The following is a 24,314-nucleotide window of genomic DNA, read 5'->3' on the forward strand; positions in this document are numbered from 1 at the left end:
TTTATAGACATTAAGAAACTTTTTCTCCAAATTCAGGATCCATATTTCACATTTTTATTAGTTTGTTCCTATTTATGAACAAGATGGTACAAAAATTTGGCAGATATTTTTTCCATTATATATATTTTTGTTTCTTTACATAATGGTTCTTAGATCGTAACAAATGACTTAATAGTTCAGGATCCATCCAGCCTTTTATTAAAAACTAAATCATCTTGTGGTGGTCTCTCCTGCATTGGTCAATGGAGTAGATACTTGCTTTTTCTTTAGCATGGTTTTTAAATAGTGACAAAAACTAAACAGCAGGGAAGCAAATTAACAGCAAGGCCTAGTGAATCTTACCCTAACAGGCAGGACCAAAACCAGGCACAAGCCATGGTTAAGATGCCAACTGTCCTAAATCTTTAAAAATGTTATCAGTTCATATTCATCACGCATCATGACAGATTGGCGATCGGAAGGCAAAAACCAAAGCAATAGGAGGGAGGCATGGCTGGTTAACGCAATATACAGTATGTACAGACTCTTGTTAATCAGTCCAAGGAGTAGGCACTGCAACTGTCCTTTCCTAGCAGACGCTCCAGAGGGCAGGGGTGACAAGGGGATCCACAACACCTTGTTGGCACAGCAATAAAAAGGTGCCAGCGCCTCTCAATAGAAAACCTTGAGAAAATTCTTAAATTAACAGCACAAAACTGAGAAAATGCCCCAACCCCTGAAAGCTGGGCACTGCCCGTGGTACAGTAACTCTTCGTCCCTGGAACGAATGTTCGGATTGAGTGCGGCCTCTTTGTGCTGTGCCTGCACCTAGCAGCATCTCTTCTTCCTTTTACTGTTTTTGGTTAATTTCACCACGTCATTCTGTTGCTGTTGTTGCTGCTTTGCCAAATTTTCTTTCTTTGCTCGGAGGACTAGCTCGGTAATGCAATTAAACATCTATAAAATGAAGGAAAGATGTTAAAACTCAAATATAAAACAAAGCCATAATAAATTCTAAATACATTTCGCATGCATACGCACAACAGTATCTCCGTCTAGCAATTCTTTTAGACCTCTTTACCATTAGGGCATTAGCCTTTGAGAGCTCCTGCCTGCAAACCAGTAGACGTTGCAATTCGGAAGATGCTTTTGGAATTGCACATAACACAACGACCTCATATTTGAGAGTAGGTAACACCTTAAAGTGAATGCCCACCTTTAAACAGACAAACACGTAGAAATGGACATCAGCATCTCCTTGAAGTATTTTATTTAGGCACGGTAGTAAAACACCAGTAACAATGTTTCGATTTGCACAAAAGCCTTATTCAAGTGACATAAGTGAACAAAATGCTCAGCATAAATAGCACAAAGGGCCGTGTACATATAAATGAATAAATCTAAGAAATCAATGCCGCTATGATACGATGGATTGGGACTAACCAATGACAGGATTTGTATCAACTAAAAAGTGATTGCTATGCTATTCCCAACCATATATGTTGTCCATTAATCAGTACAGAAAGGTGGATGTTCACTTCAAAGTAACTGTTGAGAGAGAGCGGAGCTGAAAAGCTACTGGACCAAGTCTTCCTACTGACAGCTTCTAAACAGGAGAAAACCCTGTGTAGTAAGTGGACACCGTACACTAAGGCCTAATTCACACGAGCATGTTCGGTCCGTGATATACAGTCCGTACGTCAGCCGCATTTCCCGGACCGAACACACTGCAGGGAGCCGGGCTCCTAGCATCATAGTTATGTACGATGCTAGGAGTCCCTGCCTCGCTGCGGGACAACTGTCCTGTACTGTAATCATGTTTTCAGTACGGGACAGTAGTTCCACGGAGAGGCAGGGACTCCTAGCGTCGTACATAACTATGATGCTAGGAGCCCGTCTCCCTGCACTGTGTTCGGTCCGGGAAATGCGGCCGACATACGGATCGTATATCACAGACCGAACAGGCTCGTGTGAATTAGGCATTAAGTACACATATGCCCTCCTGTGACAGGTCTACTCAGCCGGTTTCTTTCTAATCCCTCTCTGAGAAATCCAGTCAGCTGAGGCCTCATGTCGCACCACGTGCTTTTCGGTTTACAAACGGTGTCATAATGATGGCGGCTGCGCAAAAATTACGCAGCCACGCATCATATGGTGATGACACACGGAGCTGTTAAAGAGGCTCTGTCACCAGATTCTGAAATCCCTATCTCCTATTGCATGTGATCGGCGCTGCAATGTAGATAACAGTAACTTTTTTTTTTTTAAAAGCATTCATTTTTTGGCCAAGTTATGAGCTATTTTATATATATGCAAATGAGGTTTGAAATGGACAACTGGGCGTGTTTTTTTCGTTATGTCCAACTGGGCGTGTATTGTTTTTAACTGGGCGTGTTTACGTGTATGACGCTGACCAATCAGTGACCAGTCAGCATCATACACTCCTCTACATTCATTTACACAGCAGCGATGTGCAGCCACATAAACAGAGATTAATGTTAATCAAGTGTCCTGATAATGAATACACATGAAATCCAGCCTGGACGTCATGTGTATTCAGAATCCTGACACTTCTGAATCTTTTCTGTGAGATTTCCAGCAAGGGAAACGAAATCTCGTGAGATTTCGGAGATAAACGAGATTTCGTTTCCCTTGAGGGAAATCTCACAGAAAAGATCCAGAAGTGTCAGGATACATACAAAATCTATAAATTTGGTATCGTTGCAATCGCAACAACCTGCTGAATAAAGTTATTGTGTTATTTGTCACACGGTAAACGGCGTAAATTTACACAATGAAAACACTTTTTTTCAAAATTTGATTTTGTGTCTCCATATTTGAAAAACCATAACGCCGATGCGGTTGTATGAGGGCTTTTTGTTTGCTAGACGACTTGTAGTTTTTATTGGTACCATTTTGGAGTAGATGTGACTTTTTATCAAATTTTTTTTAAGGCTGGATTCAAAAGAAAACAGTAATTTTTTCATTGCTTATTATTTTATTTTTTACGACGTTCACCGTGCGGGTTAAATGATGTAATAAGTTTATAGTTGGGGTCGTTACGGACACGGCAATACTAATATCGATCTCACCCGGTCGAGCAGGGATGCCCCAGCCCTCAGCTACCTCTGGCTGCTGAGAGCAGGGAGATTTGCTCTATTTATTCTGATGCAGCGCCGTAAAATGGCCTATGCATCGGAATAAAGCCCATTAGTGGCCGCCGTAAAAACACTATGGGGCGGTCACTAACGGGTTAAAGGCTATGTACATTTTTGAGGGCATATTTTTTTAATAAATAGGTCAGTGTGATAAGTGTAACTTTATTTTTTAATAGAGACTAATTACTGTTCTGTATTATCTATACAGAACAGCTGCATCGCTCGTTTTACACTGAATCCATCAGTCCCGTGGACCTGATGGGTTTAGTGTCACGCAGGATGAACCTGTAAACGATCACATCCAAGTTCATAAGAAAAAGTAAAACAAACTATTAATTTAAAAAAAACTTGAAATCTATTTAAAAAAAACAAAAACCCTCAAAAGGTATACATAGCCTTTAATAAAAATAAAATAATACCCCTTTCTGACAGCAGTGTCCCTTTAACCCCTTCCCGCTGCAGCCATTTTTCAGATTTGCGCTTGTTTTTTTCTCCCCACCTTCCAAAACTTTTTTTATTTTTCCATCAATATTGCCATATGACTGTGTTTTTTGCAGGACAAGATGTCGATTTTACACCATAATTTATTGTACCATATAATGTAGTGGGATACTGGGGAAAAAAAATAATATTTGTGGTGTGGAAAAGGAAGAAAACAGCAATTCCTCAATCTTTTGGGTGGTTTTGTTTGTACGGCGTTCACCGTGCGGTAAAAACAGCATGTTAACTTTAGTCTGCGGGTCAATACGATTGAATACCAAAAGGTATTTAGTTTTTTTTATGTCTTACTACTTTTACAAGGAAAAAACTGATTGTTAAAAATAAAATTTGTATTGTGTTTTCCGTCAATTTAGCGGTACGAGGGCTTATTTTTTGCCAATTTGGGGGACAGGAGACTTTTTTTTTTCATTTTTTGAGGGAGATAAAGCGACCACAAAACAAATTGACGGGTTTAATTTTTTAGGGCGTTCACCGTGCGTACTAAATAATGATATATAGTAATAGATCAGACTTTTACGGGCGCATCGATACCAGTTATGTTCATTTTTATTTATTTTTGACATTGTGCTTGAGGAAGAAAGTTCTTGGTTCTTTTTTTTTAACTTATTTTTTTTATTTATTAAAAAAGACCCTTTATTTTACTTGTCAAGGATGGCAGACCTGGGGGCCTTCATCGGGTCCCCAGTCTGCGATGCCAACCAACAGAATCCCCCGATCTCACCGCTGCGGGGGGGGGGGGGGTGGTTGGAATATTACAGGGTGTCGCCTCCGTGTTTTCAGTGATTTAAATGCCACGGTCGCTATTGACCGCAGCATTTGACGGTTTAAATGAGCGGGATTGCGCTCGTTACCCGGAAGAGCCGGCTGTAAGATACAGCCGACACGCTCGTCCTACGGAGATGGCTCAGCCCGTGAGCACACTCCATACACACCCACCCGACATGCACCGTATTTATACGATGGGTGTTGGGAAGGGGTTAATGGATTGACAAAAACAATCTAATGTTAATCAGCCAGAAATACACAAGCATATGATCAGTTAATACACGTGGATGGTACGTCTGTTCATCTGTTTGGAAATGTTAAAGGAACCTAAAGATTTTTGGTTCTTTTTTCATGAACCAATATTGCCGCCTTGGCACTCCTGATTTGACCATCCAGCGCTTCAAGTAGATGTCATTTGTATTACACACGATTAGTTATCCGGTAAATGAATGGGCAGAGGTCATACACACCTCCTCAACATTGAGGTTCTCTTTGGCGCTAGTCTCAAACAGCTGAATGTCCATCTGCGCAGCAAACTTATAGGCGTCTTCTGTTTCCACTACTTTCCGCTCAGGGTCATCGTTCTTATTTCCCACTTGGAAAAAAACAAACATTCTTTTTAATTAAATGACACATTTAGAAATTAGGAACACCTCCTCTTAAGTTATATCTGAAAATTACATTCTCACCTAATATCCGGCACACGTCATCACAGTTCTGGTTTATTTCATGTAACCATCTTTTTACATTTACAAAAGACTCAGCACTGGTAACATCATAAACCACAATGACACCATGCGTCCCTCTGTAGTATCTGTAAGAAACCATTGCAAGAATGTATTAAAGCAATTCCACCGCAGCAGACACTTCTGCTTATAAGCAACGGCTAGAAAAATGGCCTTCATCTTTCCCTCAATCTATATAACCTGCAGTTCGAACGAATGAATCCTGCAGGTGGTTATTCAAGGACAAAGCGGGCCGCTTTCTAGAAAACGTTAAGTTCTGTTAACTTCCAAAAGAAAGGTACAGGGCGTAGATTTCCACTATAATTTATGCCAGTTTTCTGGCATAAATTCTAATAAATGTGTTTAGCCGCTGAGGCCCGTTTTGGAAGCCATGCCCCCTTTTAAAAAAAGGGTAAAGGAAGGCGTAAAAAGCCCAAAAGTCGCAATTTGCAACTCAAATTGCGACTTTTGGGTCTTTTTGCGACTATCCACGTAAAAAGATTGATAAAATCCCCCATTATCTCTTGTGCCGTAGTGTGCTTGGTTATTTGTTAAAATGTATAAGAGGGAACATTGGGAAAGATTGTGCGCAGAATCAGGCACAAGGACAATCTCTGGAGTATATGTGGGTGCCCTACACGCAACAGGAAAATAAAAAAAAATACATACACAAGGAATAGGGAGAAGCTCATCAATGGAAAAAAAATGGCGACATCACTTTCAATACCTACTTCGCTCACAGATGAAACTTACGTTGACGTTATGGTCCGGAATCGTTCTTGCCCTGCAGTGTCCCAAATCTGGAGTTTCACTTTCTCACCATTAATTTCAACTGTCCTGATTTTAAAGTCCACTCCGATTGTTGTAATATAGCTGCCTGTGTAGGAGAGGGAGACGTAGATCTGAAGGGGTTTCCAAATACAGAAAAAAGCTCCTCCTGCATATACTCATTACTAAAATACCCCGTTCTTCCTTAGACATATCCCTTCCGAAAGCACCCGGACAGAATCTCTCGTGGTGTTCTTCCCAAAACGGATTTTAATAGGGGCATCTTTACAATCTCGATAGAGACAAGATATGGGAGAAATGTAAGCAGTATTATCACCAGGAGTTAGTGGAGTCACGGGCCAATGATTGGGCAAACAAGCGTTCATATAAACCGGGCAACGATCAGCCGATAAACGGCTGATCTGCTCATTTATGCGTCCGATAAAATGTTGGCAGCACATCTTCCTGTATAAATGGAGGTGTGCTGCCAACATGATGGAAATTTATGGGAACGAATGATTGTAGTAACGTTGGTTCACTCCTATCCATAACTGATCGTTGCTCCTTGTAAAAGGAGAGAACGAGCGCCAATCAACAAGCAGTTTTGTTAATTTACGCTCGTTTTCACAGGCAATATCGTGCCTTGTAATAGGACCCTAAGGATTTTCAATTGTATTCTCCGAGTGACAACACGGCAAAATTGCACGAAGAGCAGTAAATCAGTCAAGCAGAAGAGCTGAAGATATAGTGGAGAAGTTCTAATTGGTCTGTTGGCCACATGTTTATGGGAAAATAAAATAAAAATTACATTTTGAATACACACATAAGCATGTGCCGGAACCGAACAGGCGAACGTTGATGCCTGTATAAAAGTGTGGGGAATGTTTAGTCCAGGTTTCAAGATCACACAAACTATTGAATGAACCAAGGACCACCGATGGAGAAAATACAATGATCTCCATCAACCACAGAGCAACAAGTCTTTACAAGTAGTGAAAGACGAGCCAAGAGGCAAATCCTTGTTGGTGATGTGGCAGGAGTCGTGGCTTGCTTGTCCACACGGACTACATGCAGTATTAGCCTATTCTTCATCTGGTCAGTCAGCATCAATACGTTTTTCCTAGGCATAGTACACTCACACATTGTTCATGCACTGTCAGATCGCATTGTAGACATAGAAAATCTATAAAGGTTTTGGAAGATTGATAAGTCAGTTTGATATTTAATGATCATATACATACCTGAAAAGGTATTATCTGCAAACCTTAGGAGTAAACTACTTTTCCCGACACCTAGAATAAAAATAAAAGTAAATAAGGTCATCAGTCCATGGTAAACTCAAAATAACAAACGTAACTTATCCTACAGTACAGCCCACTGGACACTACCCCTGTCCATATGCCAAGCGTCATACCGAGGGTCCCCAGCTCAGACCACCCCCCTTTCTATGAGCGAGAGCCTCTGACAATTTTTCATTTTGGCATGGACTTCAACCACATGGTGAAGTGCAACCCTTTACCCTACTCTTTTTGATGAGAACCTAGTAGAAAAAGGTTGAAAAGCCCTGCTCTATGCCAGGGCTGGGGAACTAATGCACCTAGACATTTACTGTGGTGCCAGACTATTAAAAAAATGGAAAACTGCCTTCTTGATCAGCGGAGAGGAGAGTTTTCCATCAACCCCCGCTCTTAGTAAAAACATTACTCTCCTACAAATCGTGTGCCAGGCACATCCAACCATACCAGACGGTATGCCAGTCTATGCATTGGGAGCCCAGCTTGTACCCTTGCCAGCCCCCCCCCCCCCCTCACATACAGGATACCATTTTGTGCCACATCTAAAAGGCACACCATCAATCCAACATTTATATTATAAGTAACTCCCACACACAATATGCCAACCTCAGCCCCCAACATAGACTTTATACCAGTATATGGAAGCTACACATGCAGGTGTCCAGCCTCTGACAAAAAAATACTGCAGATGACTGAACAAATTCTGATGAACCTTTTTAAAGTTAAACTTGTCACCTGTTTTTTTTTTTTTTATGGTGCTATTTTCTTATTGATTATATAGACAGGTCATTGCATGTGATGTCATACTGTAAAGCAATTGCGTCGAGGGTTTGGTTTATAACGAAAGCCACAAAGCTCTGCTGGATTTGCCCTCTGGCAGATACCAATGGCGACCCACGGAACCCACTGACTTACAATGGGGTCCATCGTTTTGACCGGAAGACTAGTGCTACATGCAGCACTAATGTGAGCAGAGCCTTTGCTTACAGAAATTTCGGGAGATAAAATGTTTGTTTCCTTATGTTATGAATATCTTTAACCTGTTAGTGACCACCCCATAGTGTTTCTACGACGGTCACTAATGGGCTTTATTCCGATGCAATAGCCTTTTTACGTCGCTGCATCGGAATAAATAAACAGAGCAGGGAGCCGTCCCTGCTCGAACGGGTGAGATCGATATAAGTATCGATCTCATCCGTTTAACCCCTCAGATGCGGCGCTCAATAGCGAACGCCGCATCTGAGTGGTTTTGGAGGGAGGGAGCTCTCATCCCACGGACACCCGGCGATAAGATCGCCGAGTGTCTGTGTCTCCGATGGCAGCCGGGGGCCTAATAAAAGGCCCCCAGGTCTGCCCATAGTGTATGCCTCTGGCATGACCTAGCAGATGCCGGTCCGTTTTACACGCACAGGCATAATACACTGCAATACAGAAGTATTGCAGTGTATTATAAATGCGATCGGAGGATCGCATAGTGAAGTCCCCTAGTGGGACTAGTGAAAAAATAAATTAAAAAACCCACTTTACCTCCTTACAAACTGATTTATTATTAGCAAACAAAATTAAGTAAAAAAGTTACACATATTTGGTATCGCTGCGTCTGTTATGACCCCAACTATAAACTTATTACATCATTTAGCCTGCACATTGAACGTCGTAACAAATAAAAGAAAATGCAAAAATTGCTGTTTTCTTTGAATCCTGCATTAAAAAAAACGTGACAAAAAGTGACCAAAAAGTCGCATCTACTCCAAAATGGTACCGATAAAAACTACAAGTCGTCCCGCAAAAAAAAAGCCCTCGTACAATTGCATCGGCGAAAAAATAAAACCGTTACGGCTCTTTAAATATGGAGACACAAAAACAAATAATTTTGAAAAAAAAAAAAAGGTTTTCACTGTGTAAAAGTAGTAAAACATACAAAAACTATACAAATTTGGTATCGTTGCAATCGTAACAACCCGCTGAATAAAGTTATTGTGTTATTTATATCACACGGTAAACGGCGTAGATTTAAGACGCGAAAAAGTGTGGCGAAATTGCAGGTTTTTTTCTATTCCCAGCAATAAAAGTTAATCAAATTCTATGTACCCCTAAATGGTGCTATTAAAAATTACAACTTGTCCCGCAAAAAACAAGACCTCATACAGCTATGTCCACACAAAAAATATATAAAAAGTTATAGCTCTTTGAATGAGACTATGGAAAAACGTAAAAAATGGCTTGGTCAATAACCCCTTCCCGAAATCCGCCGTGTATATATACGGCGCACGCCGGGTGGGGGAATATGGAGCGTGCTCACGGGCTGAGACCGCTCCATAGAGCCGACACTTCCGGGTAACGAGCGGGACCCCGCTTGCTTAACCCATTAAATGCCGCTTTCAATAGCGATCGCGCCATTTAAATCACTAAAAATAGGGGGTTGACCCCCTGTAACGTCCCAACGGCACCCCCGGGGGAGCTGTTGGTTGGCACGGCTGCCTGACGAAGTCCCCCAGGTCCGCCATCTTTGTACTCCTATGAAGCTCTGTCTCCGGCAGGGCTTCATAGGAGACTGTCAGAAACGCGATATACTGCAATACATTAGTATTGCAGTATATCGTGCAAGCGGTTAAAGTCCCCTAGGGGGACAAATTAAAAAAAAAAAAAAGTAAAAAACAGTAAAATAACGTTTTTTTAACAAATAAGAAAAAAAGTGTCAAAAAATTAAAAGCTCAAAAAAAAAAAACCTTTTCCCATTTTCCCTCAAGAACAATGTAAAAAAATGAAACCGCTAACATAACTGATATCGACGCGTCCGTAAAAGTCTGAACTATTACAATATATCATTATTTAGTCCGCACGGTGAACGCCGTAAAAAATAAAACATTAAAAACATCAGAATTGCTGTTTTTTGGTCACCTCTTCTCCCACTAAAAAATGAAATAAAAAGTGATCCAAAAGTCTCACGTACCCCAAAATGTTACCAATATAAACTGCAGCTCGCCCCACAGAGAAAAAGCCCTCACACTGCTAAATCGACAGAAAAATAAAAACGTTATGGCTCTCAGAATGTGGCGACAAAACTCAAATTATACTTTTAACAATCAGTTTTTTCCTTGTAAAAGTAGTAAAACATTAAAGGAACAGTGTCACGGAATTTTTTTTTTTTACATCAGTTTGATTTTAGTGTTTTATTTAAAACTTATATTTATTTGTGTGTTTGTGTTTTACATTTTTTTATTTTTACACTTTTTCTTCCCTATTGGGGCTGCCATTTTTTTTTCCATTTCTGTATGTGTCGATTAACGACACATACAGACATGGAATACGGCAGCTCCAGTCCCATAGTGAATGCGAACGGGGCCCGTTCCATCCACTATGGTGTACGCCGTCTGTGTGGGAACTGCGCATGCGCCGCTCCCCCACAGTCCAAGTTGACCTGTGCGACGTCCGGCGCCATTTTCCTGTGGACCGGAAGTCGCGGCCGGACAGTAAGATTACTACTTCCAGTCGCGGCTTCCGGACTTGTGCACTTGGAGCGGGAGGTAGCAGACGGAGCGGACGGACCGGAGGCGGCAGGTAAGTTATTTCTATGTATGTTCATGTTTTACTGTGTGTTTACTAGTGTATGTAAACCTACTACACTGTGTGTTAGCTCAAAAAATGGCGACACACAGTGTAGGAGGTTAGACCGTTCAATCCCCTCGTTTCTCCCGACACTAGCCAGGATAAAGGAGGGGGGATTCTGAGAGCTCACTGGAGCGAGGGATTTTTCTCAAATTTTGCAGCATAAAGCAATGTGGTTGCTTTACCACATGCAATGCTGCAATTTTGGGAATTGCTCCATCTAGTGACCAGCACTGGGAAATATTATAAATTAGAATCTAATTTATAATATTTCCTGACTCGTGAAAAAAAAAAAAAATTAGAACAATGTTTCATCACCCACATACTAATAGTTTAACTAAAAAAAATATATACATTTTTTTCTAGCGTCACATTCCCTTTAAGAAAACTATATAACTTTAGTATCGCTGTAATCGCATTGACCCGCAGAATGAAGTTAACATGCAGTTTTTACCGTACGGTGAACGTCGTAAAAACAAAACCACCCAAAAGGTTGAGGAATCGCTGTTTTTTTTCCTATTTTTTTCCTATTCCACCCCACATATTTTTTTTTTCTTGTTTCCCACTACATTATAGGTTACAAAAAGTGGTGCTGTGAAAATCTACAACTCGTCCCGCAAAAAAAAAGCCCTCATACGCTAATATTGATGGAAAAATAAAGGAGTTATGGCTTTTGGAAAGTGGGGAGGAAAAAACAAAAGTGAAAATCTGAAAAATGGCTGCGGCGGGAAAGGGTTAAGGTCTAAAACAGGCTGGTCATTTAACTCTATAACACCACAAACACTGCAAAGATAGCTATATACATACATACACTGGCATAGGGCTAGAGTCACACTGCACATTCACATTTGGTGCATATGCCACACATGTTGATAGACTTGTATGGGCCCAAGTGTGTTCTGTTGGCATACGTTTGGATAATATGCGTTGGTATGTATTTTAAAAGCATAGTTGACAACAATGCCTGTACACAGTTCAGTCAGAGGCAGGCAATATAGAGCTAGTGCCAAGCATCACTGAAAAGACAGGGGTAGAATCTGGAAAGTTTGACTGAAAGAACGGCTTTAGGGTATTTGAACATTATTTTAACACCTCAGATTAAAAATTGTTAAAAAAAAAACGTGGTCACATGCATCATCCAATTTGCATAACAAGAGATCTCTGTCTCTTTATTAAAGAGGAAAGAGGTTCTTTAACCCTTTCAGGACCGAGCTCATTTTGGCCTTCAGGACCAGCACCATTTTTTCAAATCTGACATTTGTCAATTTATGTGGTAATAACTCTGGAATGCTTTCACCTAAGCGATTCTGAGATTGTTTTCTCGTGACATATTGTACTTTATGCTAGGGGAAAAATTTGGTCAATAAATTCATTGCTTATTTGTGAAAAACACCAAAATTTAAAGAAAATGTGCAAAAATTATGATTTTTCTCATTTTAAATGTATCTGCTTGTAAAACAGACAGTAATACCACACAAAATAGTTACTATTTTACATATCCCATATGTCTACTTTATATGTGCATTGTTTTTTGATTATTTTATTTTTCTAGGACGTTACAAGGCTTAGAACTTTAGCAGCAATTTCTCACATTTTCAAGAAAATTTCCAAAACCTATTTTTATACACCGTGTTCCAAATTATTACGCACATTGGATTTAAGTGTCAAAAAATTTAATTATTAGTTTTTCAATGAAACTCATGGATGGTATTGTGTCTAAGGCTGGGTTCACACGACCTATTTTCAGACGTAAACGAGGCGTATTATGCCTCGTTTTATGTCTGAAAATAGGGCTACAGTACGTCGGCAAACATCTGCCCATTCATTTGAATGGGTTTGCCGACGTATTGTGCAGACGACCTGTCATTTACGCGTCGTCGTTTGACAGCTGTCAAACGACGACGCGTAAATGGACTGCCTCGGCAAAGAAGTGCGACACAATGCAGGACCTGGGGCAGGAAGTGACGTCACAGCGTGATCTCTCGAGAACACACTGTGTGTCTGTGCACTGTCAGAAGCTGGGTGGTAATGAAGAGAAGTGGATGATGCTGATTCGTCAGCATCATACACTTCTATTCACAACGCCCAGCTAGTAAAACAAGTAAAAACGCCCCGATGTACACACACAATACACGCCCACTTGTACTTAACTTTAAACACGCCCAGTTGTACTTTAGAAAGCCTCATTTGCATAAATATAAAAATGGTCATAACTTGGCCAAAAATGCTCGTTTTAAAAAAAAACAAAAACGTTCATCTTATCTACATTGCAGCGCCGATCTGCTGCAATAGGAGATAGGGGTTGCAAAATCTGGTGACAGAGCCTCTTTAAGATACCCATATACAATAGAGGACCGTCCGCCGATTTTGGCCGACGTGTTTGTAACGTGTATGGGAGTGTCCTCACACTCCCCCGATGGCAGATGTTGGATTCCACATACCCGATCCTTTGTTCCTGCATGAGATAAGGCGCTGCCAGGAGGCATCTGACAGCAACTTATTCCTCTCTTCCCATTGAAAACACATTATGGGAGATACATATATGGTTGTGGTCAGATGGCACTGGTTTCTTTGGGTGCTCGAGGTAGGGTCCCAGCCGCCGAGTACTCAATATACCAGCGCTACATATGCATTATATTTTGCATCGATCCAGTCCCCAGCACAGCTCAGTGCCCGACGAAGGTCTTATCGACCGAAACGTCGACGTCGCACATGTAGCCTCTGGCATCCTATCCAATAAATATATATTTTTGTAACACAAGCAAGGTGTGCCGACTACAAATTCTTAACATAATGGGAGAGTTCAGGAGGAAGAGTGTACGGCCACCTTTATAAGTGAAAGCTGCAATTTTATCATGCAGGATTTCAATATTGGAATCGACATCCTATATTACTATCAGGAACTCACCCTTAATGAAGTTATAGCTATAAAGTTGATGAGACCAAGTGTTTCAGCACCTCTCTCTCGTGCCTATGAAAACACTTCATTACAATTCATGTAGATTGAATCCAAACAGAGGGTAACACATTCTCTTTCTGCACGTGATCACGGACAAGCTGAAAACTTCTGGGTGACTGCAGACATTTTCAAAGAGTAATTTGTTAGGTAAGTAGCGCAGCCAATGGAGGGAAAAAAAAATTGAATGACCATACCATGGCTAGATTAAAGTAGAGCCGCTACATCAACTTTGAAAGAGGTGCAGGGTTCACCTACAAGCAAGTGGCACCGGCATAACACAAGTTAAAGAGAAGGAAAGCTGTGACCGACCGCCCGCCGGAAACCTTCAGATTGCTGCAGTTTCACCCCTAAATGCGACGGTCAACAGCGACCGCGGCATTTCAATGGTTTGACAGAGGAAAGTATAGACTTTTTAAAATAAAATTTTACCCCTTCAGGTCAGCCATACGGCTAATTACGTTCCAACTGACGATACCCCGTGCAGTTGTCACGTATATAAACGTTGGCAGCGTGGAATGGACTTCAATGTGTGCAGTGCTGCACTTTCCTGTCTGCATCGCAAGTGCTCTGGCCGAGCACTCCTGTGTTGGGAAAGTACCCTGACATCACTGTTCAATATGGACAGCGACGTTGGGTGCTTTGAGATGTCGGAATACACCCATCCTGTAGACAGCGCCACACCTTCCCCCACCCTGTCGATAGCAACACCCTACTCCCCCACCCCGTAGACAGCGCCACACCTCTCCTCCCCACCCCGTAGACAGCGCCACACCTCTCCTCCCCACCCCGTAGACAGCGCCACACCTCTCCTCCCCACCCCGTAGACAGCGCCACACCTCTCCTCCCCACCCCGTAGACAGCGCCACACCTCTCCTCCCCACCCCGTAGACAGCGCCACACCTCTCCTCCCCACCCCGTAGACAGCGCCACACCTCTCCTCCCCACCCCGTAGACAGCGCCACTCCTCTCCTCCCCACCCCGTAGACAGCGCCACACCTCTCCTCCCCACCCCGTAGACAGCGCCACACCTCTCCACCCCGTAGACAGCGCCACACCTCTCCACCCCACCCCGTAGACCGCGCCACACCTCTCCTCCCCACCCCGTAGACAGCGCCACACCTCTCCTCCCCACCCCGTAGACAGCGCCACACCTCTCCTCCCCACCCCGTAGACAGCGCCACACCTCTCCTCCCCACCCCGTAGACAGCGCCACACCTCTCCTCCCCGTAGACAGCGCCACTCCTCTCCTCCCCACCCCGTAGACAGCGCCACACCTCTCCTCCCCACCCCGTAGACAGCGCCACACCTCTCCTCCCCACCCCGTAGACAGCGCCACACCTCTCCCCACCCCGTAGACAGCGCCACACCTCTCCCCACCTCGTAGACAGCGCCACACCTCTCCCCACCTCGTAGACAGCGCCACACCTCTCCCCCCCCCCCTGTAGATAGCGTCACACCTCTCCCCCCCCCCCCTGTAGATAGCGCCACACCTCTCCCCCCCCCCCCCCTGTAGATAGCATCTGAAAATTAGAGAGACTCTGCAATGGGGAAATGCTAAAAAATGCAGCATACAAAACATCCAATGGCCAGAAATAGTATTATTCCTCATGAACACACACAACAGCTTCAATTCAATTGAAAAAACAATTATGTGCTTTGCGAGCGCGTGAATAACTGGCAAAGCACACTGATGCATAACCCAACACACATGGACCAGGTTCACACGTGTTTTTCATACGCGTGAATCTGATACGCTCGTGTGAATGTAGCCTTAATGACCAGCTACATTTTTCCGTTTTTACCTCCTTGCCTTTCAGCAGCCATAACTTTTTTATTTTTTCATTGACAAGGCATGAGGCCTTGTTTATAAGGGAAAAATATTTTTTTTTTTCACAGTTTGGGGGTAGAAAACATTTTTTTTACAACTATACAGCTCTGCATAGTTTTTCCTGTTTATTTTTATCCCGTTCACGTTTTATACTAAATAACCTGTTAGATTAGTTGTTCAGGTTATAACGGTCGTTTAGATACCAAATATGTGTAGGTTTTTTGTTTTTATTTAAAGAGGCTCTGTCACCACATTATAAGGCCTCATGCACAATTCCGTAGGCCGTTGTACGGCCGTTAATGACGGTCCCGTCACACACGGGCTGCACACGGATGGCTTCCGTGTGCAGCCCGTTGTTTCACGGACCAAATTCAATGCAAAGGCCGAGACTGCTCCGTCAAAAATGGGCAGGAGTAGGACATGCACTACTTTTGACGGAACGGCCGGACGGATCCGTTAAAACAACGGAAGTGTGCATGGCCGCATTGAAATGTATGGGTTCAGGGTGCTATCCGTGACAAGAGATAGCACCCTGAAGGAAAAAACTGAAGTAGGCATGAGGCCTAAGTGTTTTAACCCTTTAGGCGTTTCACAGGAATTAAAGCAATGTAAAAGGTAAAATGTACAAATTTCATTTTTTATTTTTTTTAGAAAAATTCATTTGTAATAAAAAAAAAATTCTGTACCACAGAAGGTTTTACCCAAGAAACGCAACTCAATATTTATTGCCCAGATCCTGCAGTTTTTAGAAATATCCGACATGTGGCCCTAGCGTGCCAATACATTTTAGGCACCATCTCAGGTTTGAATAGGTCTTGTGGTGCCAAAACAGTAAAGACCCCCAAAAAGTGACCCCATTTTGGAAACTACACCCCTCCAGGAGTTTATATAGGGGTATAGTTAGCATTTTGAACCCAGTTTTTTGCTAAATTTATTTGAATAAGGGCTTGTTTAGACGAACGTGTAATACGTCCGTGCAACACGCGTGATTTTCACGCGTATCGTACGGACCTATGTTAGTCTATGTGGCAGTGCAGGCAGTCCGTGATTTTTGCGCAACGTGAGTCCGTTGCGTAAAACTCACGACATGTCCTATATTTGTGCTTTGTTCGCGCATCACGCACCCATTGAAGTCAATGGGTGCGTGAAAATCATGCACCCATTGAAGTCAATGGGTGCGTAAAAATCACGCACCCATTGAAGTCAGTGGGTGCGTGAAAATCACGCATGCCACACGGAAGCACTTCCGTGGGACAAGCGTGATTCGCGCAACAGCTGTCAAACTATGAATGTAAACAGAAAAGCACCACGTGCTTTTCTGTTTACAAACATCCAAACGGAGTGTCATAATGATCATACCGGGATGACACACGGAGCTGTTAAGTGCCTTTTGCGCACGCAAAACGCAGCGTTTTTTTGCGTGTGCAAAACGCACACGCTCGTGTAAACCCGGCCTTAGTATGTGAAGATAAAAATCTACTTTTTTTCTGAAAAAAACTGAAATTTTTAATTTTTACAAGGAATAAAGTAGAAAAAACACCCCAACATATGTAAAGCAATTTCTTCTGATTATAGCAATACCCCATATGTGGTAATAAACTGCTGTTTGGACCCACAGCAGGGCTCAGAAGGGAAGGAGCGCCATTTGGATTTTGGATTTCTGATTTTGCTGGAATAGTTTTCAGTTCCGTGTCGCGTTTGCAATGCACTAAAAAGGAACCAAAATAGTGGAAACCCCCCAAAAGTGACCCCATTTTGGAAACTACACCCCTCAAGGAATTTTTTTAGGGGTAAAGTTTGCATTTTGACCAAAGAGTTGTTTTGCTTAATTCATTGGAATTAGTCTGTAAAGGTAAAAATCTACTTTTTTCTGAAATAAGACATTTTTAATTTTTACAAGAAATAAAAGGAGAAAAAGCACCCCAACATTTGTAAAACAATTTCTCTTGATTACGAAAATACGCCATAGGTGGTAATAAAGTGCTGTTTGGACCCACAGTGCGGCTTAGAAGGGAAGGAGCGCTATTTGGCTTTTGGACAACAAAATGCCAGAGGCAAGAACAACACTATTTCCCAACTAACATTAGATTGTATTTATAATCTTTAATATGCTATTTCAGAAAACAGACATACAAAACCAACATAAATGGTTACAATTTTCAATGCATGGATAGGGTCAATAGCCGTTCATGGCTATAACAGTGTGCACGTGTGTGCCGTTTGAATAGTCCCTGCTGGTAGCGGTGTGCCGATTGTATAAGCAATGAATGCAGCAATGAACAGGTGTGTCTGTCGTCTGTAGACAGACGATTACAGCAAACACCGATACCGACAGCGGACTTCTAGACAGTTAGATTGTTTGATTACTAAATTGCCCTAATACCAGCATGTGTTAAAAAAAGAACAGAGAGCCCCCCCCCCCCCCCCGACATGTTTCGCTACTATGTAGCGTCCTCAGGGGTTCATGGGGCTAATCCAGTAATCCATGGACTTTAAATATTTATTTTATTTTTTCCACTAATATTAACTATTTACTTTTGTTTTTACACATTTTATTAGTCCCACTAGGGGACTTGAACCAGCAATCAGTAGATAGCTGGTACAATACACTGCAATACTAATGTATTGCAGTATATTGTCATTTTTACATGCTCCTGTAACAGCGTAATCGCTGTTTCTGTCCGTTAGTTCCGGGTGTCAGCTGTAATACACAGCTGACACCCGCAGTGTATGGCGCGGGCTCAGCGCGTGAGACGCTCCATATATCACCCCCCACACCACGACATGCTATTAAGTCATGGTGCGCGAAGGGTTTCATGCGCAGCGGATGGTGCAAAGTGAAAATTACAATTTTCGACTGATGTGCCATTTTAGTGCACTATATGTTGTGCCCAGTTTGTGCTACAAATCGGTGCCATATCAGTGGACGTAAACGGCTGTTTGGGCACGCTGTAGGGCTCAGAAAGGAGGGAGCGGCATTTGGCTTTTGGAGCGCAGATTTTGCTTGGTAATAGCTCTGGCGTTTTGCTGGTATTTCAGTTTATAATGTGGGGGCACATGTAGGCTGGGCAGAGTACATCACGGGCAATATAAGAGGGTATAATAATGGGGTAAATAAATAATCCGCAGATATGTGGCCAGTGTCGCACTGATAAATGGCGCCCGATCTTATCCGCTTTTGGAACACTGCACATTTTGCATCGCTATATTCTGGGAGCAAGAACTTTTTTCTCGTATTTTTTTATTCCATTTTTCGGCGAGCAAGGTGACCAAAAACCATAAATTCTGACAATGTTTTTGATTTATTTTTTAATGACCATTATATTTTATTCTGCGGATCGGTACGATTACGGCGATACCATATGTATATCGGTTTTTTATGTTTTGCAGCGTTTGTGCAAAAAAATAACTTATTTATAAAATAAACTATTTTTTGTTTCACCATATTCTGAGAGCCATAACTTTTTTTCTTTTTCGGTCAAAAAAGCTGTGTAAGGGCTTGTTTTTTGCGGGACGGGTTGTAGTTTGTATCGGTACTATTTTGGCGTACATGCGACTTTTTCATCACTTTTGTTGTATATTATGGGAGGGGTGATGACCAAAAAATAGTGATTCCGGAATTGTTTTTCCGTTTATTTTATTTGCGGTGTTCCCCGTGCGGGAAAAATAATATTATAGTTTTATAGTCGGGGTCGTTACGAACGCGGTGATACCAAATATGTGTACTTTTTCTTTATGTGTTCATTTTTTCCTATAATCAAAAGACTTTATAGGAAAAAAAGCAGTTCCTTGTTTATGTAATTTCTAACTTTTATTTTTACACTTTTTTTTAAAAAAAATTATTCTTTTTTTTTTACTTGTCCCACTAGGGGACACTTAGACTTGCAGCTCTGATCGCTGCTGGAATACATTACGCTACACACGTAGTGTAATGTGTTCTGACAGTCACTCTGACAGGAAGCCTATGAGGACCGGCCGGAGGGCTGATCCTCATAGGCTTCGGTACATGGCAGCCCAGAAGCCATTGTTTGGCGTCCGGTTGCCATGGGTACCATCGCCAGTCCCCGTGATTTCACGTGGGGGCTGCCGATCTCCGCTAAACTCCTTACATGTGGCAATCGGAATCGAACGCCTCATTAAAGGGGTTAACTGCCGAAATCAGCAGCGATGGGCCGATGATCGGCAACAGGGAATGCAGGGCAGACACCCTGCACAGTTAACCGCCGCTGCGGTGTAGCGCCGCGCGGCGGTTAACTATCGAAGCACTGACGTAACTGCACGTCGAGGTGCGTGAAGTTACTGCTTACCTCGACCTGAATTAATGGCAAGGTGCAGGAAGGGGTTAAGGGGTTAAATTAACAACCTAGAAATTAATAAAGGAAAGAAAGTAATAAAAAAAAAATAATTTGAAAATTCCCAAGCTCCTCCAATATTAATCTCTAAAAACAATAGGGTCACAGACAAAACATCAGGGGAAGGTATGGCTTGGCAATTAATCCAGAAAAAACGAAATCGTAATCCGGCACAGATAACAAACGTCACCTGCGCATTTCGTTCTTTTCCCGGTTTAAGCTGTATCTGCGCCCTCAGAACGCATACACAGTTGAATCCAATGAAGGAACAGGCATCCGGCACCACTATTCACTATGTAGCGCTGTCTGTTAGCAGCTCAGAACAGACAGGCACGACGCAGTGACATCATTGTACATGTCTGCGCCAAGTCACACAGAGCATAGACCGGAGGAGCAGAGGGATCTTGCCTATCCCCGTTCTCACGATGAGTAGAGGAATATTTTTTTTTATTAGTCATTAGACTGTGGGGGGGCAGCTATAGGGGCATTATAATGTGTGGGGGGTACAATGGGGACATTATATGGTGTGGGGGGCAATGTCTGGGGGTATACCATGTACAGTAGTATATAGAAGGCTCAGGGGATTGTTATTATTTCAATGGTGTAGCATGCAAAAAGAAAAATGTAATGTAAAAAAATAGGGTGCGGCCTAATCATTCATTCGTAATCAAGGTTACATGTTTAATTAACCGCGATTTTGATTTAGGTCATAATCGCCCAGCCCTAGGGGAAGGGTTTTTGTTTTTTTTTAGTTGTAGCAGCCTCTCCGCAAAAGACAAAACCATCTATTTCCTGTCCCTTTCCTCAAGAACTAGGGCAGCGGTCCCCAACCTTTTATACCTTGTGAGCCACATTCAATTTTGAGTGATGGTCAGGAGCCACAACCTTATGGAAAACCAAATACATTTTTCCCCCCTTCAGATTGTGGCATTTGGGACAGAACATGATCAAGAAGTTGCGAGAACTTTATCTTTTAGCTAAAGTGGCCCTTTAATACGGATTAAAAGCAAATGACTACCAAACACGAATGACAACGCTGAAAGTAAAATAAAAACCAATACAAAGCCCATGAGTCGAATACCAACAAAGCTATTGAAAAAAAACTCCATAAAATAGAAACTGTTTATAGAGGATCTGTCACCAGTTTATGAATGCGCTATCTCCTAACTAATCTAATAGGCGCTATGATGCTGATCACTATAGTGTCATTTGTTTATTATTTGCAAAGTTATGAGCATTTTTCTAAATATGCTAATTTGGCTCTACTTGCCAAATGGGAGGTAACTCGTTCTTTTACATCAAGTAACGAGGTGTGTGACGAAACAGCACTCACCCATGTAGCAGTTCTTTTATTGTGGCATCCAGCAAAAAATTAAAAGCATTCAAGGGAGGACATAGATAGCATGGCACTTCTTTTCACTCTGGGCGGCGTAATGTTTTGATGTAGGACGCTGTCCAATCAGCATACAGCTTCTCCCCCTTCCCTGCCCAGCAACACAGTGTGATCATATAGTATACAGCTTCCATTCCCGACAGTCTTTAGCTGGTGATATATCCACTTGTTTCACAGCTAGAATTGCGAACTGGTACATATGAAAGATTACAACCTCATCTTTCATATGCCACCAGAACCACAGTTCTAGGTGGTCCACACCCCGAGATACGGCTATTTGAAGTGATCCCCCTTCCCTCCAGCCTCCGTCTCTCACACTGTGTGAAGCAGCTTCATGCTGATAGGACAGCGTCAGAGTCTGTGAGGAGCTCCACCTCCAGGGAATCTCTGGTGTGGACACCCACTTGTCTATTATAGCCCAATTTACATATTTAGAAAAAAAGTGAAAAAGTTTTAAAAAAAACATATTGGAACACAATTTTCACTAGAATTATCCGTGTGACAGCGCCTATCAGTTAGCCAGGAGATAGGGCACTATAAACCAGTAACAGATCCTCTTTAAAAGGGCTTTCTCCAAAGAGACATGAAAACAGATCCATAGGGGAAGGCCGCTGCCGATGAGGAACCGTTCCGCTATGCCCCATAGAACTGCTCCGCTCTGCCACCAGGATGTGACAAGCAATGGGGAGAAAGGAACCCCAGTTCAGATACCCCGTTGAAGAAATAAATCTACTACATCTGCCACCTGCATCCACATAGATTATACAAAGGCTGTGTATGCCATGATCTTCATATACTGCTATACGGATGTACACAATTACAGCCACTGTCCCCCAGATCGATGCTCAGGTACCACATTTTAACATATAGTATATTACAAAGCGAAGGAATACTTGTGTCTCCAAGAGACAAACTAAGGTCTCCTTCACACTGCAGTATTGGTCAGTATTTTGCGTCACTATGTGCGAGCCAAAACCAGCAAAGAGGTACAAATCTTTCTATTAGGGTCAGTTCATACAGAGTTTATTGGCGCCGAAGCTGCATCGGAATCAGGCAGAGGCTTTTTTTTCTCCTGGGCGTATATTGGCCACTCGCGGGAAAAAAAAGCGACATGTCCTGTCGCGGTTTCCGCCTCTGACCTCCCACTGAAATCAAAAGGAGGCAAACAAACCTGCGTTGCTCGTTTTTCGCTGTGTTTTTTTTGCCCACGGTCCTTGCATTAGCTTCAATGCCCACGGACTAAAAAACCCAGAGGAATAATAAATGCCGGCAGTTCAAAACCTGCCTCAAAATTCCTGAAGGAATAACGCCCTTCCTCCAATATTGGCCGTCAGACAGATGATGGTAAAATATGATCCAAACAAGGATAGCAGCTTTTTCTAGACTACTTACCCCAAGTATCTGGTATGAGAAGCTCCACAATTTTGTTGGGTAGTCCTAGACGACCCCTTCAAGAGTTACATGCAACAGCAGGAATTTTTGCCACGATCGCCTTGAAGCCACGCCAACTGTCAGTTAGGAACAGCCGCCACAATTTTATTGGCATCAGGGACAATTCATAAGGACAGTGGGCGTCCCTAGTACTGGATTTACATCCAAGAAGCCGATGGGCACAAAATACTTTATGCTAAAATACTGATCATCCAAAGTAATAGTCACAGACTGGACCAGTACAAATCAGTATTGCCCTATAATTTCCTACAGCAGAGCCCACTGCTCCTTCATTCTGACCAGTAATCCTCCTTAGTATCTAATAGGGTGTCCCTACAATGCAGCTGTGGCTCTATATATGCCATGTATTCACACTGACCCAGGCTCATCATGTAACCAGTACACACGGACCAACATGAAGAACAAAACCGACCCCAATAAAGGCCATTCATCTCATTGAAAACTATTTTATCAAATGCAGTAAAGTCTTAATTTGAAATCCTGGAGACCATGAATAGTGTTTCTCTGCAATGTCCTGCCTTCTCATTGGCATGGTCATGATTTCTGGGATGGCATACTGATCAGGCAATGCCCACATACTCTCTACTGATCTGACATCTCGACAGCCTACAAGATCACACCCTGGACCGATCTAACAGTAATCCGGGATGATCACAGGCCGAAAACTGATATCAGCAGAGCCAGTGATCATACAATGGACGATCACAGGAAGCCAACACTCCCACACATAACGTAGTCCGATATTCGACCAAGCACGGACTGTCAGCGGGGAACAAGAACGACATGAAGAAAACGGGACACTAGAGGCACCGGTATGTGCACACAGGAGACGGTACCGCACAGCCCTGCAGTTACACGTTATGCGCGGAACGGAATAGCTCCGTGTACTGAACAATCACCGCGTCTGTCAGTTATCACATAAGAACTCCCGGGGTCTGCGGTTTCTGTCTATTCCCTGGTGCTGACCCCATGGGCCTCTCCCTAAACAGCCCAGTCTCCCCACCCTAGAAACCCGTCCTCACCGCTGTCTCCGATAATCAGCAACTTGAACAGATGGTCGTAATCCCGGGCCATGTTGGCGGCCTGTGCAGCTGGTAAGCCGGCTCCCGGGACCAGCGCGTTCCGTTCCGACCGAATCCGCTTCCCGGACAAACAGCCGGAAGTGACAGCTAAACCGAGACGAGTGCGCAGGCGCAGACCACGCCCACGGCAGCCCCACCTGAGCGCGCGCCCGGACGGCTCCTGTCTGTGCGCGCTCCAGGGCGCAGAGCTTCACTACTGAGCCGCCATTTTGACTAATAATGAAAGCTATGAACTTGTTACATTACAACAATTCCTACAGAGGGCGCTGCTCACAAGTGGAAAATAACTACTTATGAGGCTGCTGTAAAAGCGGGAAGTGAAGAAGTATAGTGCTATGCTTCGTGTATAATTTTACAGTGAGGGTTTTCAATCTTCTCATTTGGAACAATACATGTCTCCAAGTTAAATTCAACTACATCCATTCTAGCCAAAAAACTTCAGGCTTGA

General features: G+C 42.9%; 1 protein-coding gene across 1 annotated transcript; it reads right to left on the bottom strand.

Moving 5' to 3' along the window:
- Positions 1 to 31: 31 nt before the first annotated feature.
- On the bottom strand, positions 32 to 23,975 carry RAB35 (RAB35, member RAS oncogene family). Its single transcript, XM_075831155.1, has 6 exons — positions 23,807 to 23,975; positions 7,138 to 7,188; positions 5,882 to 6,005; positions 5,093 to 5,217; positions 4,874 to 4,998; positions 32 to 936 (listed from the first exon to the last, which is right to left on the bottom strand). The coding sequence occupies exons 1-6, from the start codon at positions 23,856 to 23,858 to the stop codon at positions 808 to 810; spliced, it is 606 nt and encodes a 201-aa protein (XP_075687270.1). The 5' UTR covers positions 23,859 to 23,975; the 3' UTR covers positions 32 to 807.
- Between the last annotated feature and the right edge of the window lie 339 nt (positions 23,976 to 24,314).

This window comes from Rhinoderma darwinii, chromosome 1, assembly GCF_050947455.1.
Source record: "Rhinoderma darwinii isolate aRhiDar2 chromosome 1, aRhiDar2.hap1, whole genome shotgun sequence".
NCBI classification, from domain to species: Eukaryota; Metazoa; Chordata; class Amphibia; order Anura; family Rhinodermatidae; genus Rhinoderma; species Rhinoderma darwinii.

What these genes read in the sequence shown, in the direction of transcription:
- RAB35 (XM_075831155.1), bottom strand. Translation starts at nt 23,858, where the DNA reads ATGGCCCGGGATTACGACCATCTGTTCAAGTTGCTGATTATCGGAGAC. An exon ending in TGACGTGTGCCGGATATTAG is followed by an intron (nt 4,999 to 5,092) that starts GTGAGAATGTAA and finishes TTTTTTTCCAAG; the next exon opens with TGGGAAATAAGAACGATGAC. An exon ending in AGAACCTCAATGTTGAGGAG is followed by an intron (nt 937 to 4,873) that starts GTGTGTATGACC and finishes TTCATTTTATAG; the next exon opens with ATGTTTAATTGCATTACCGA.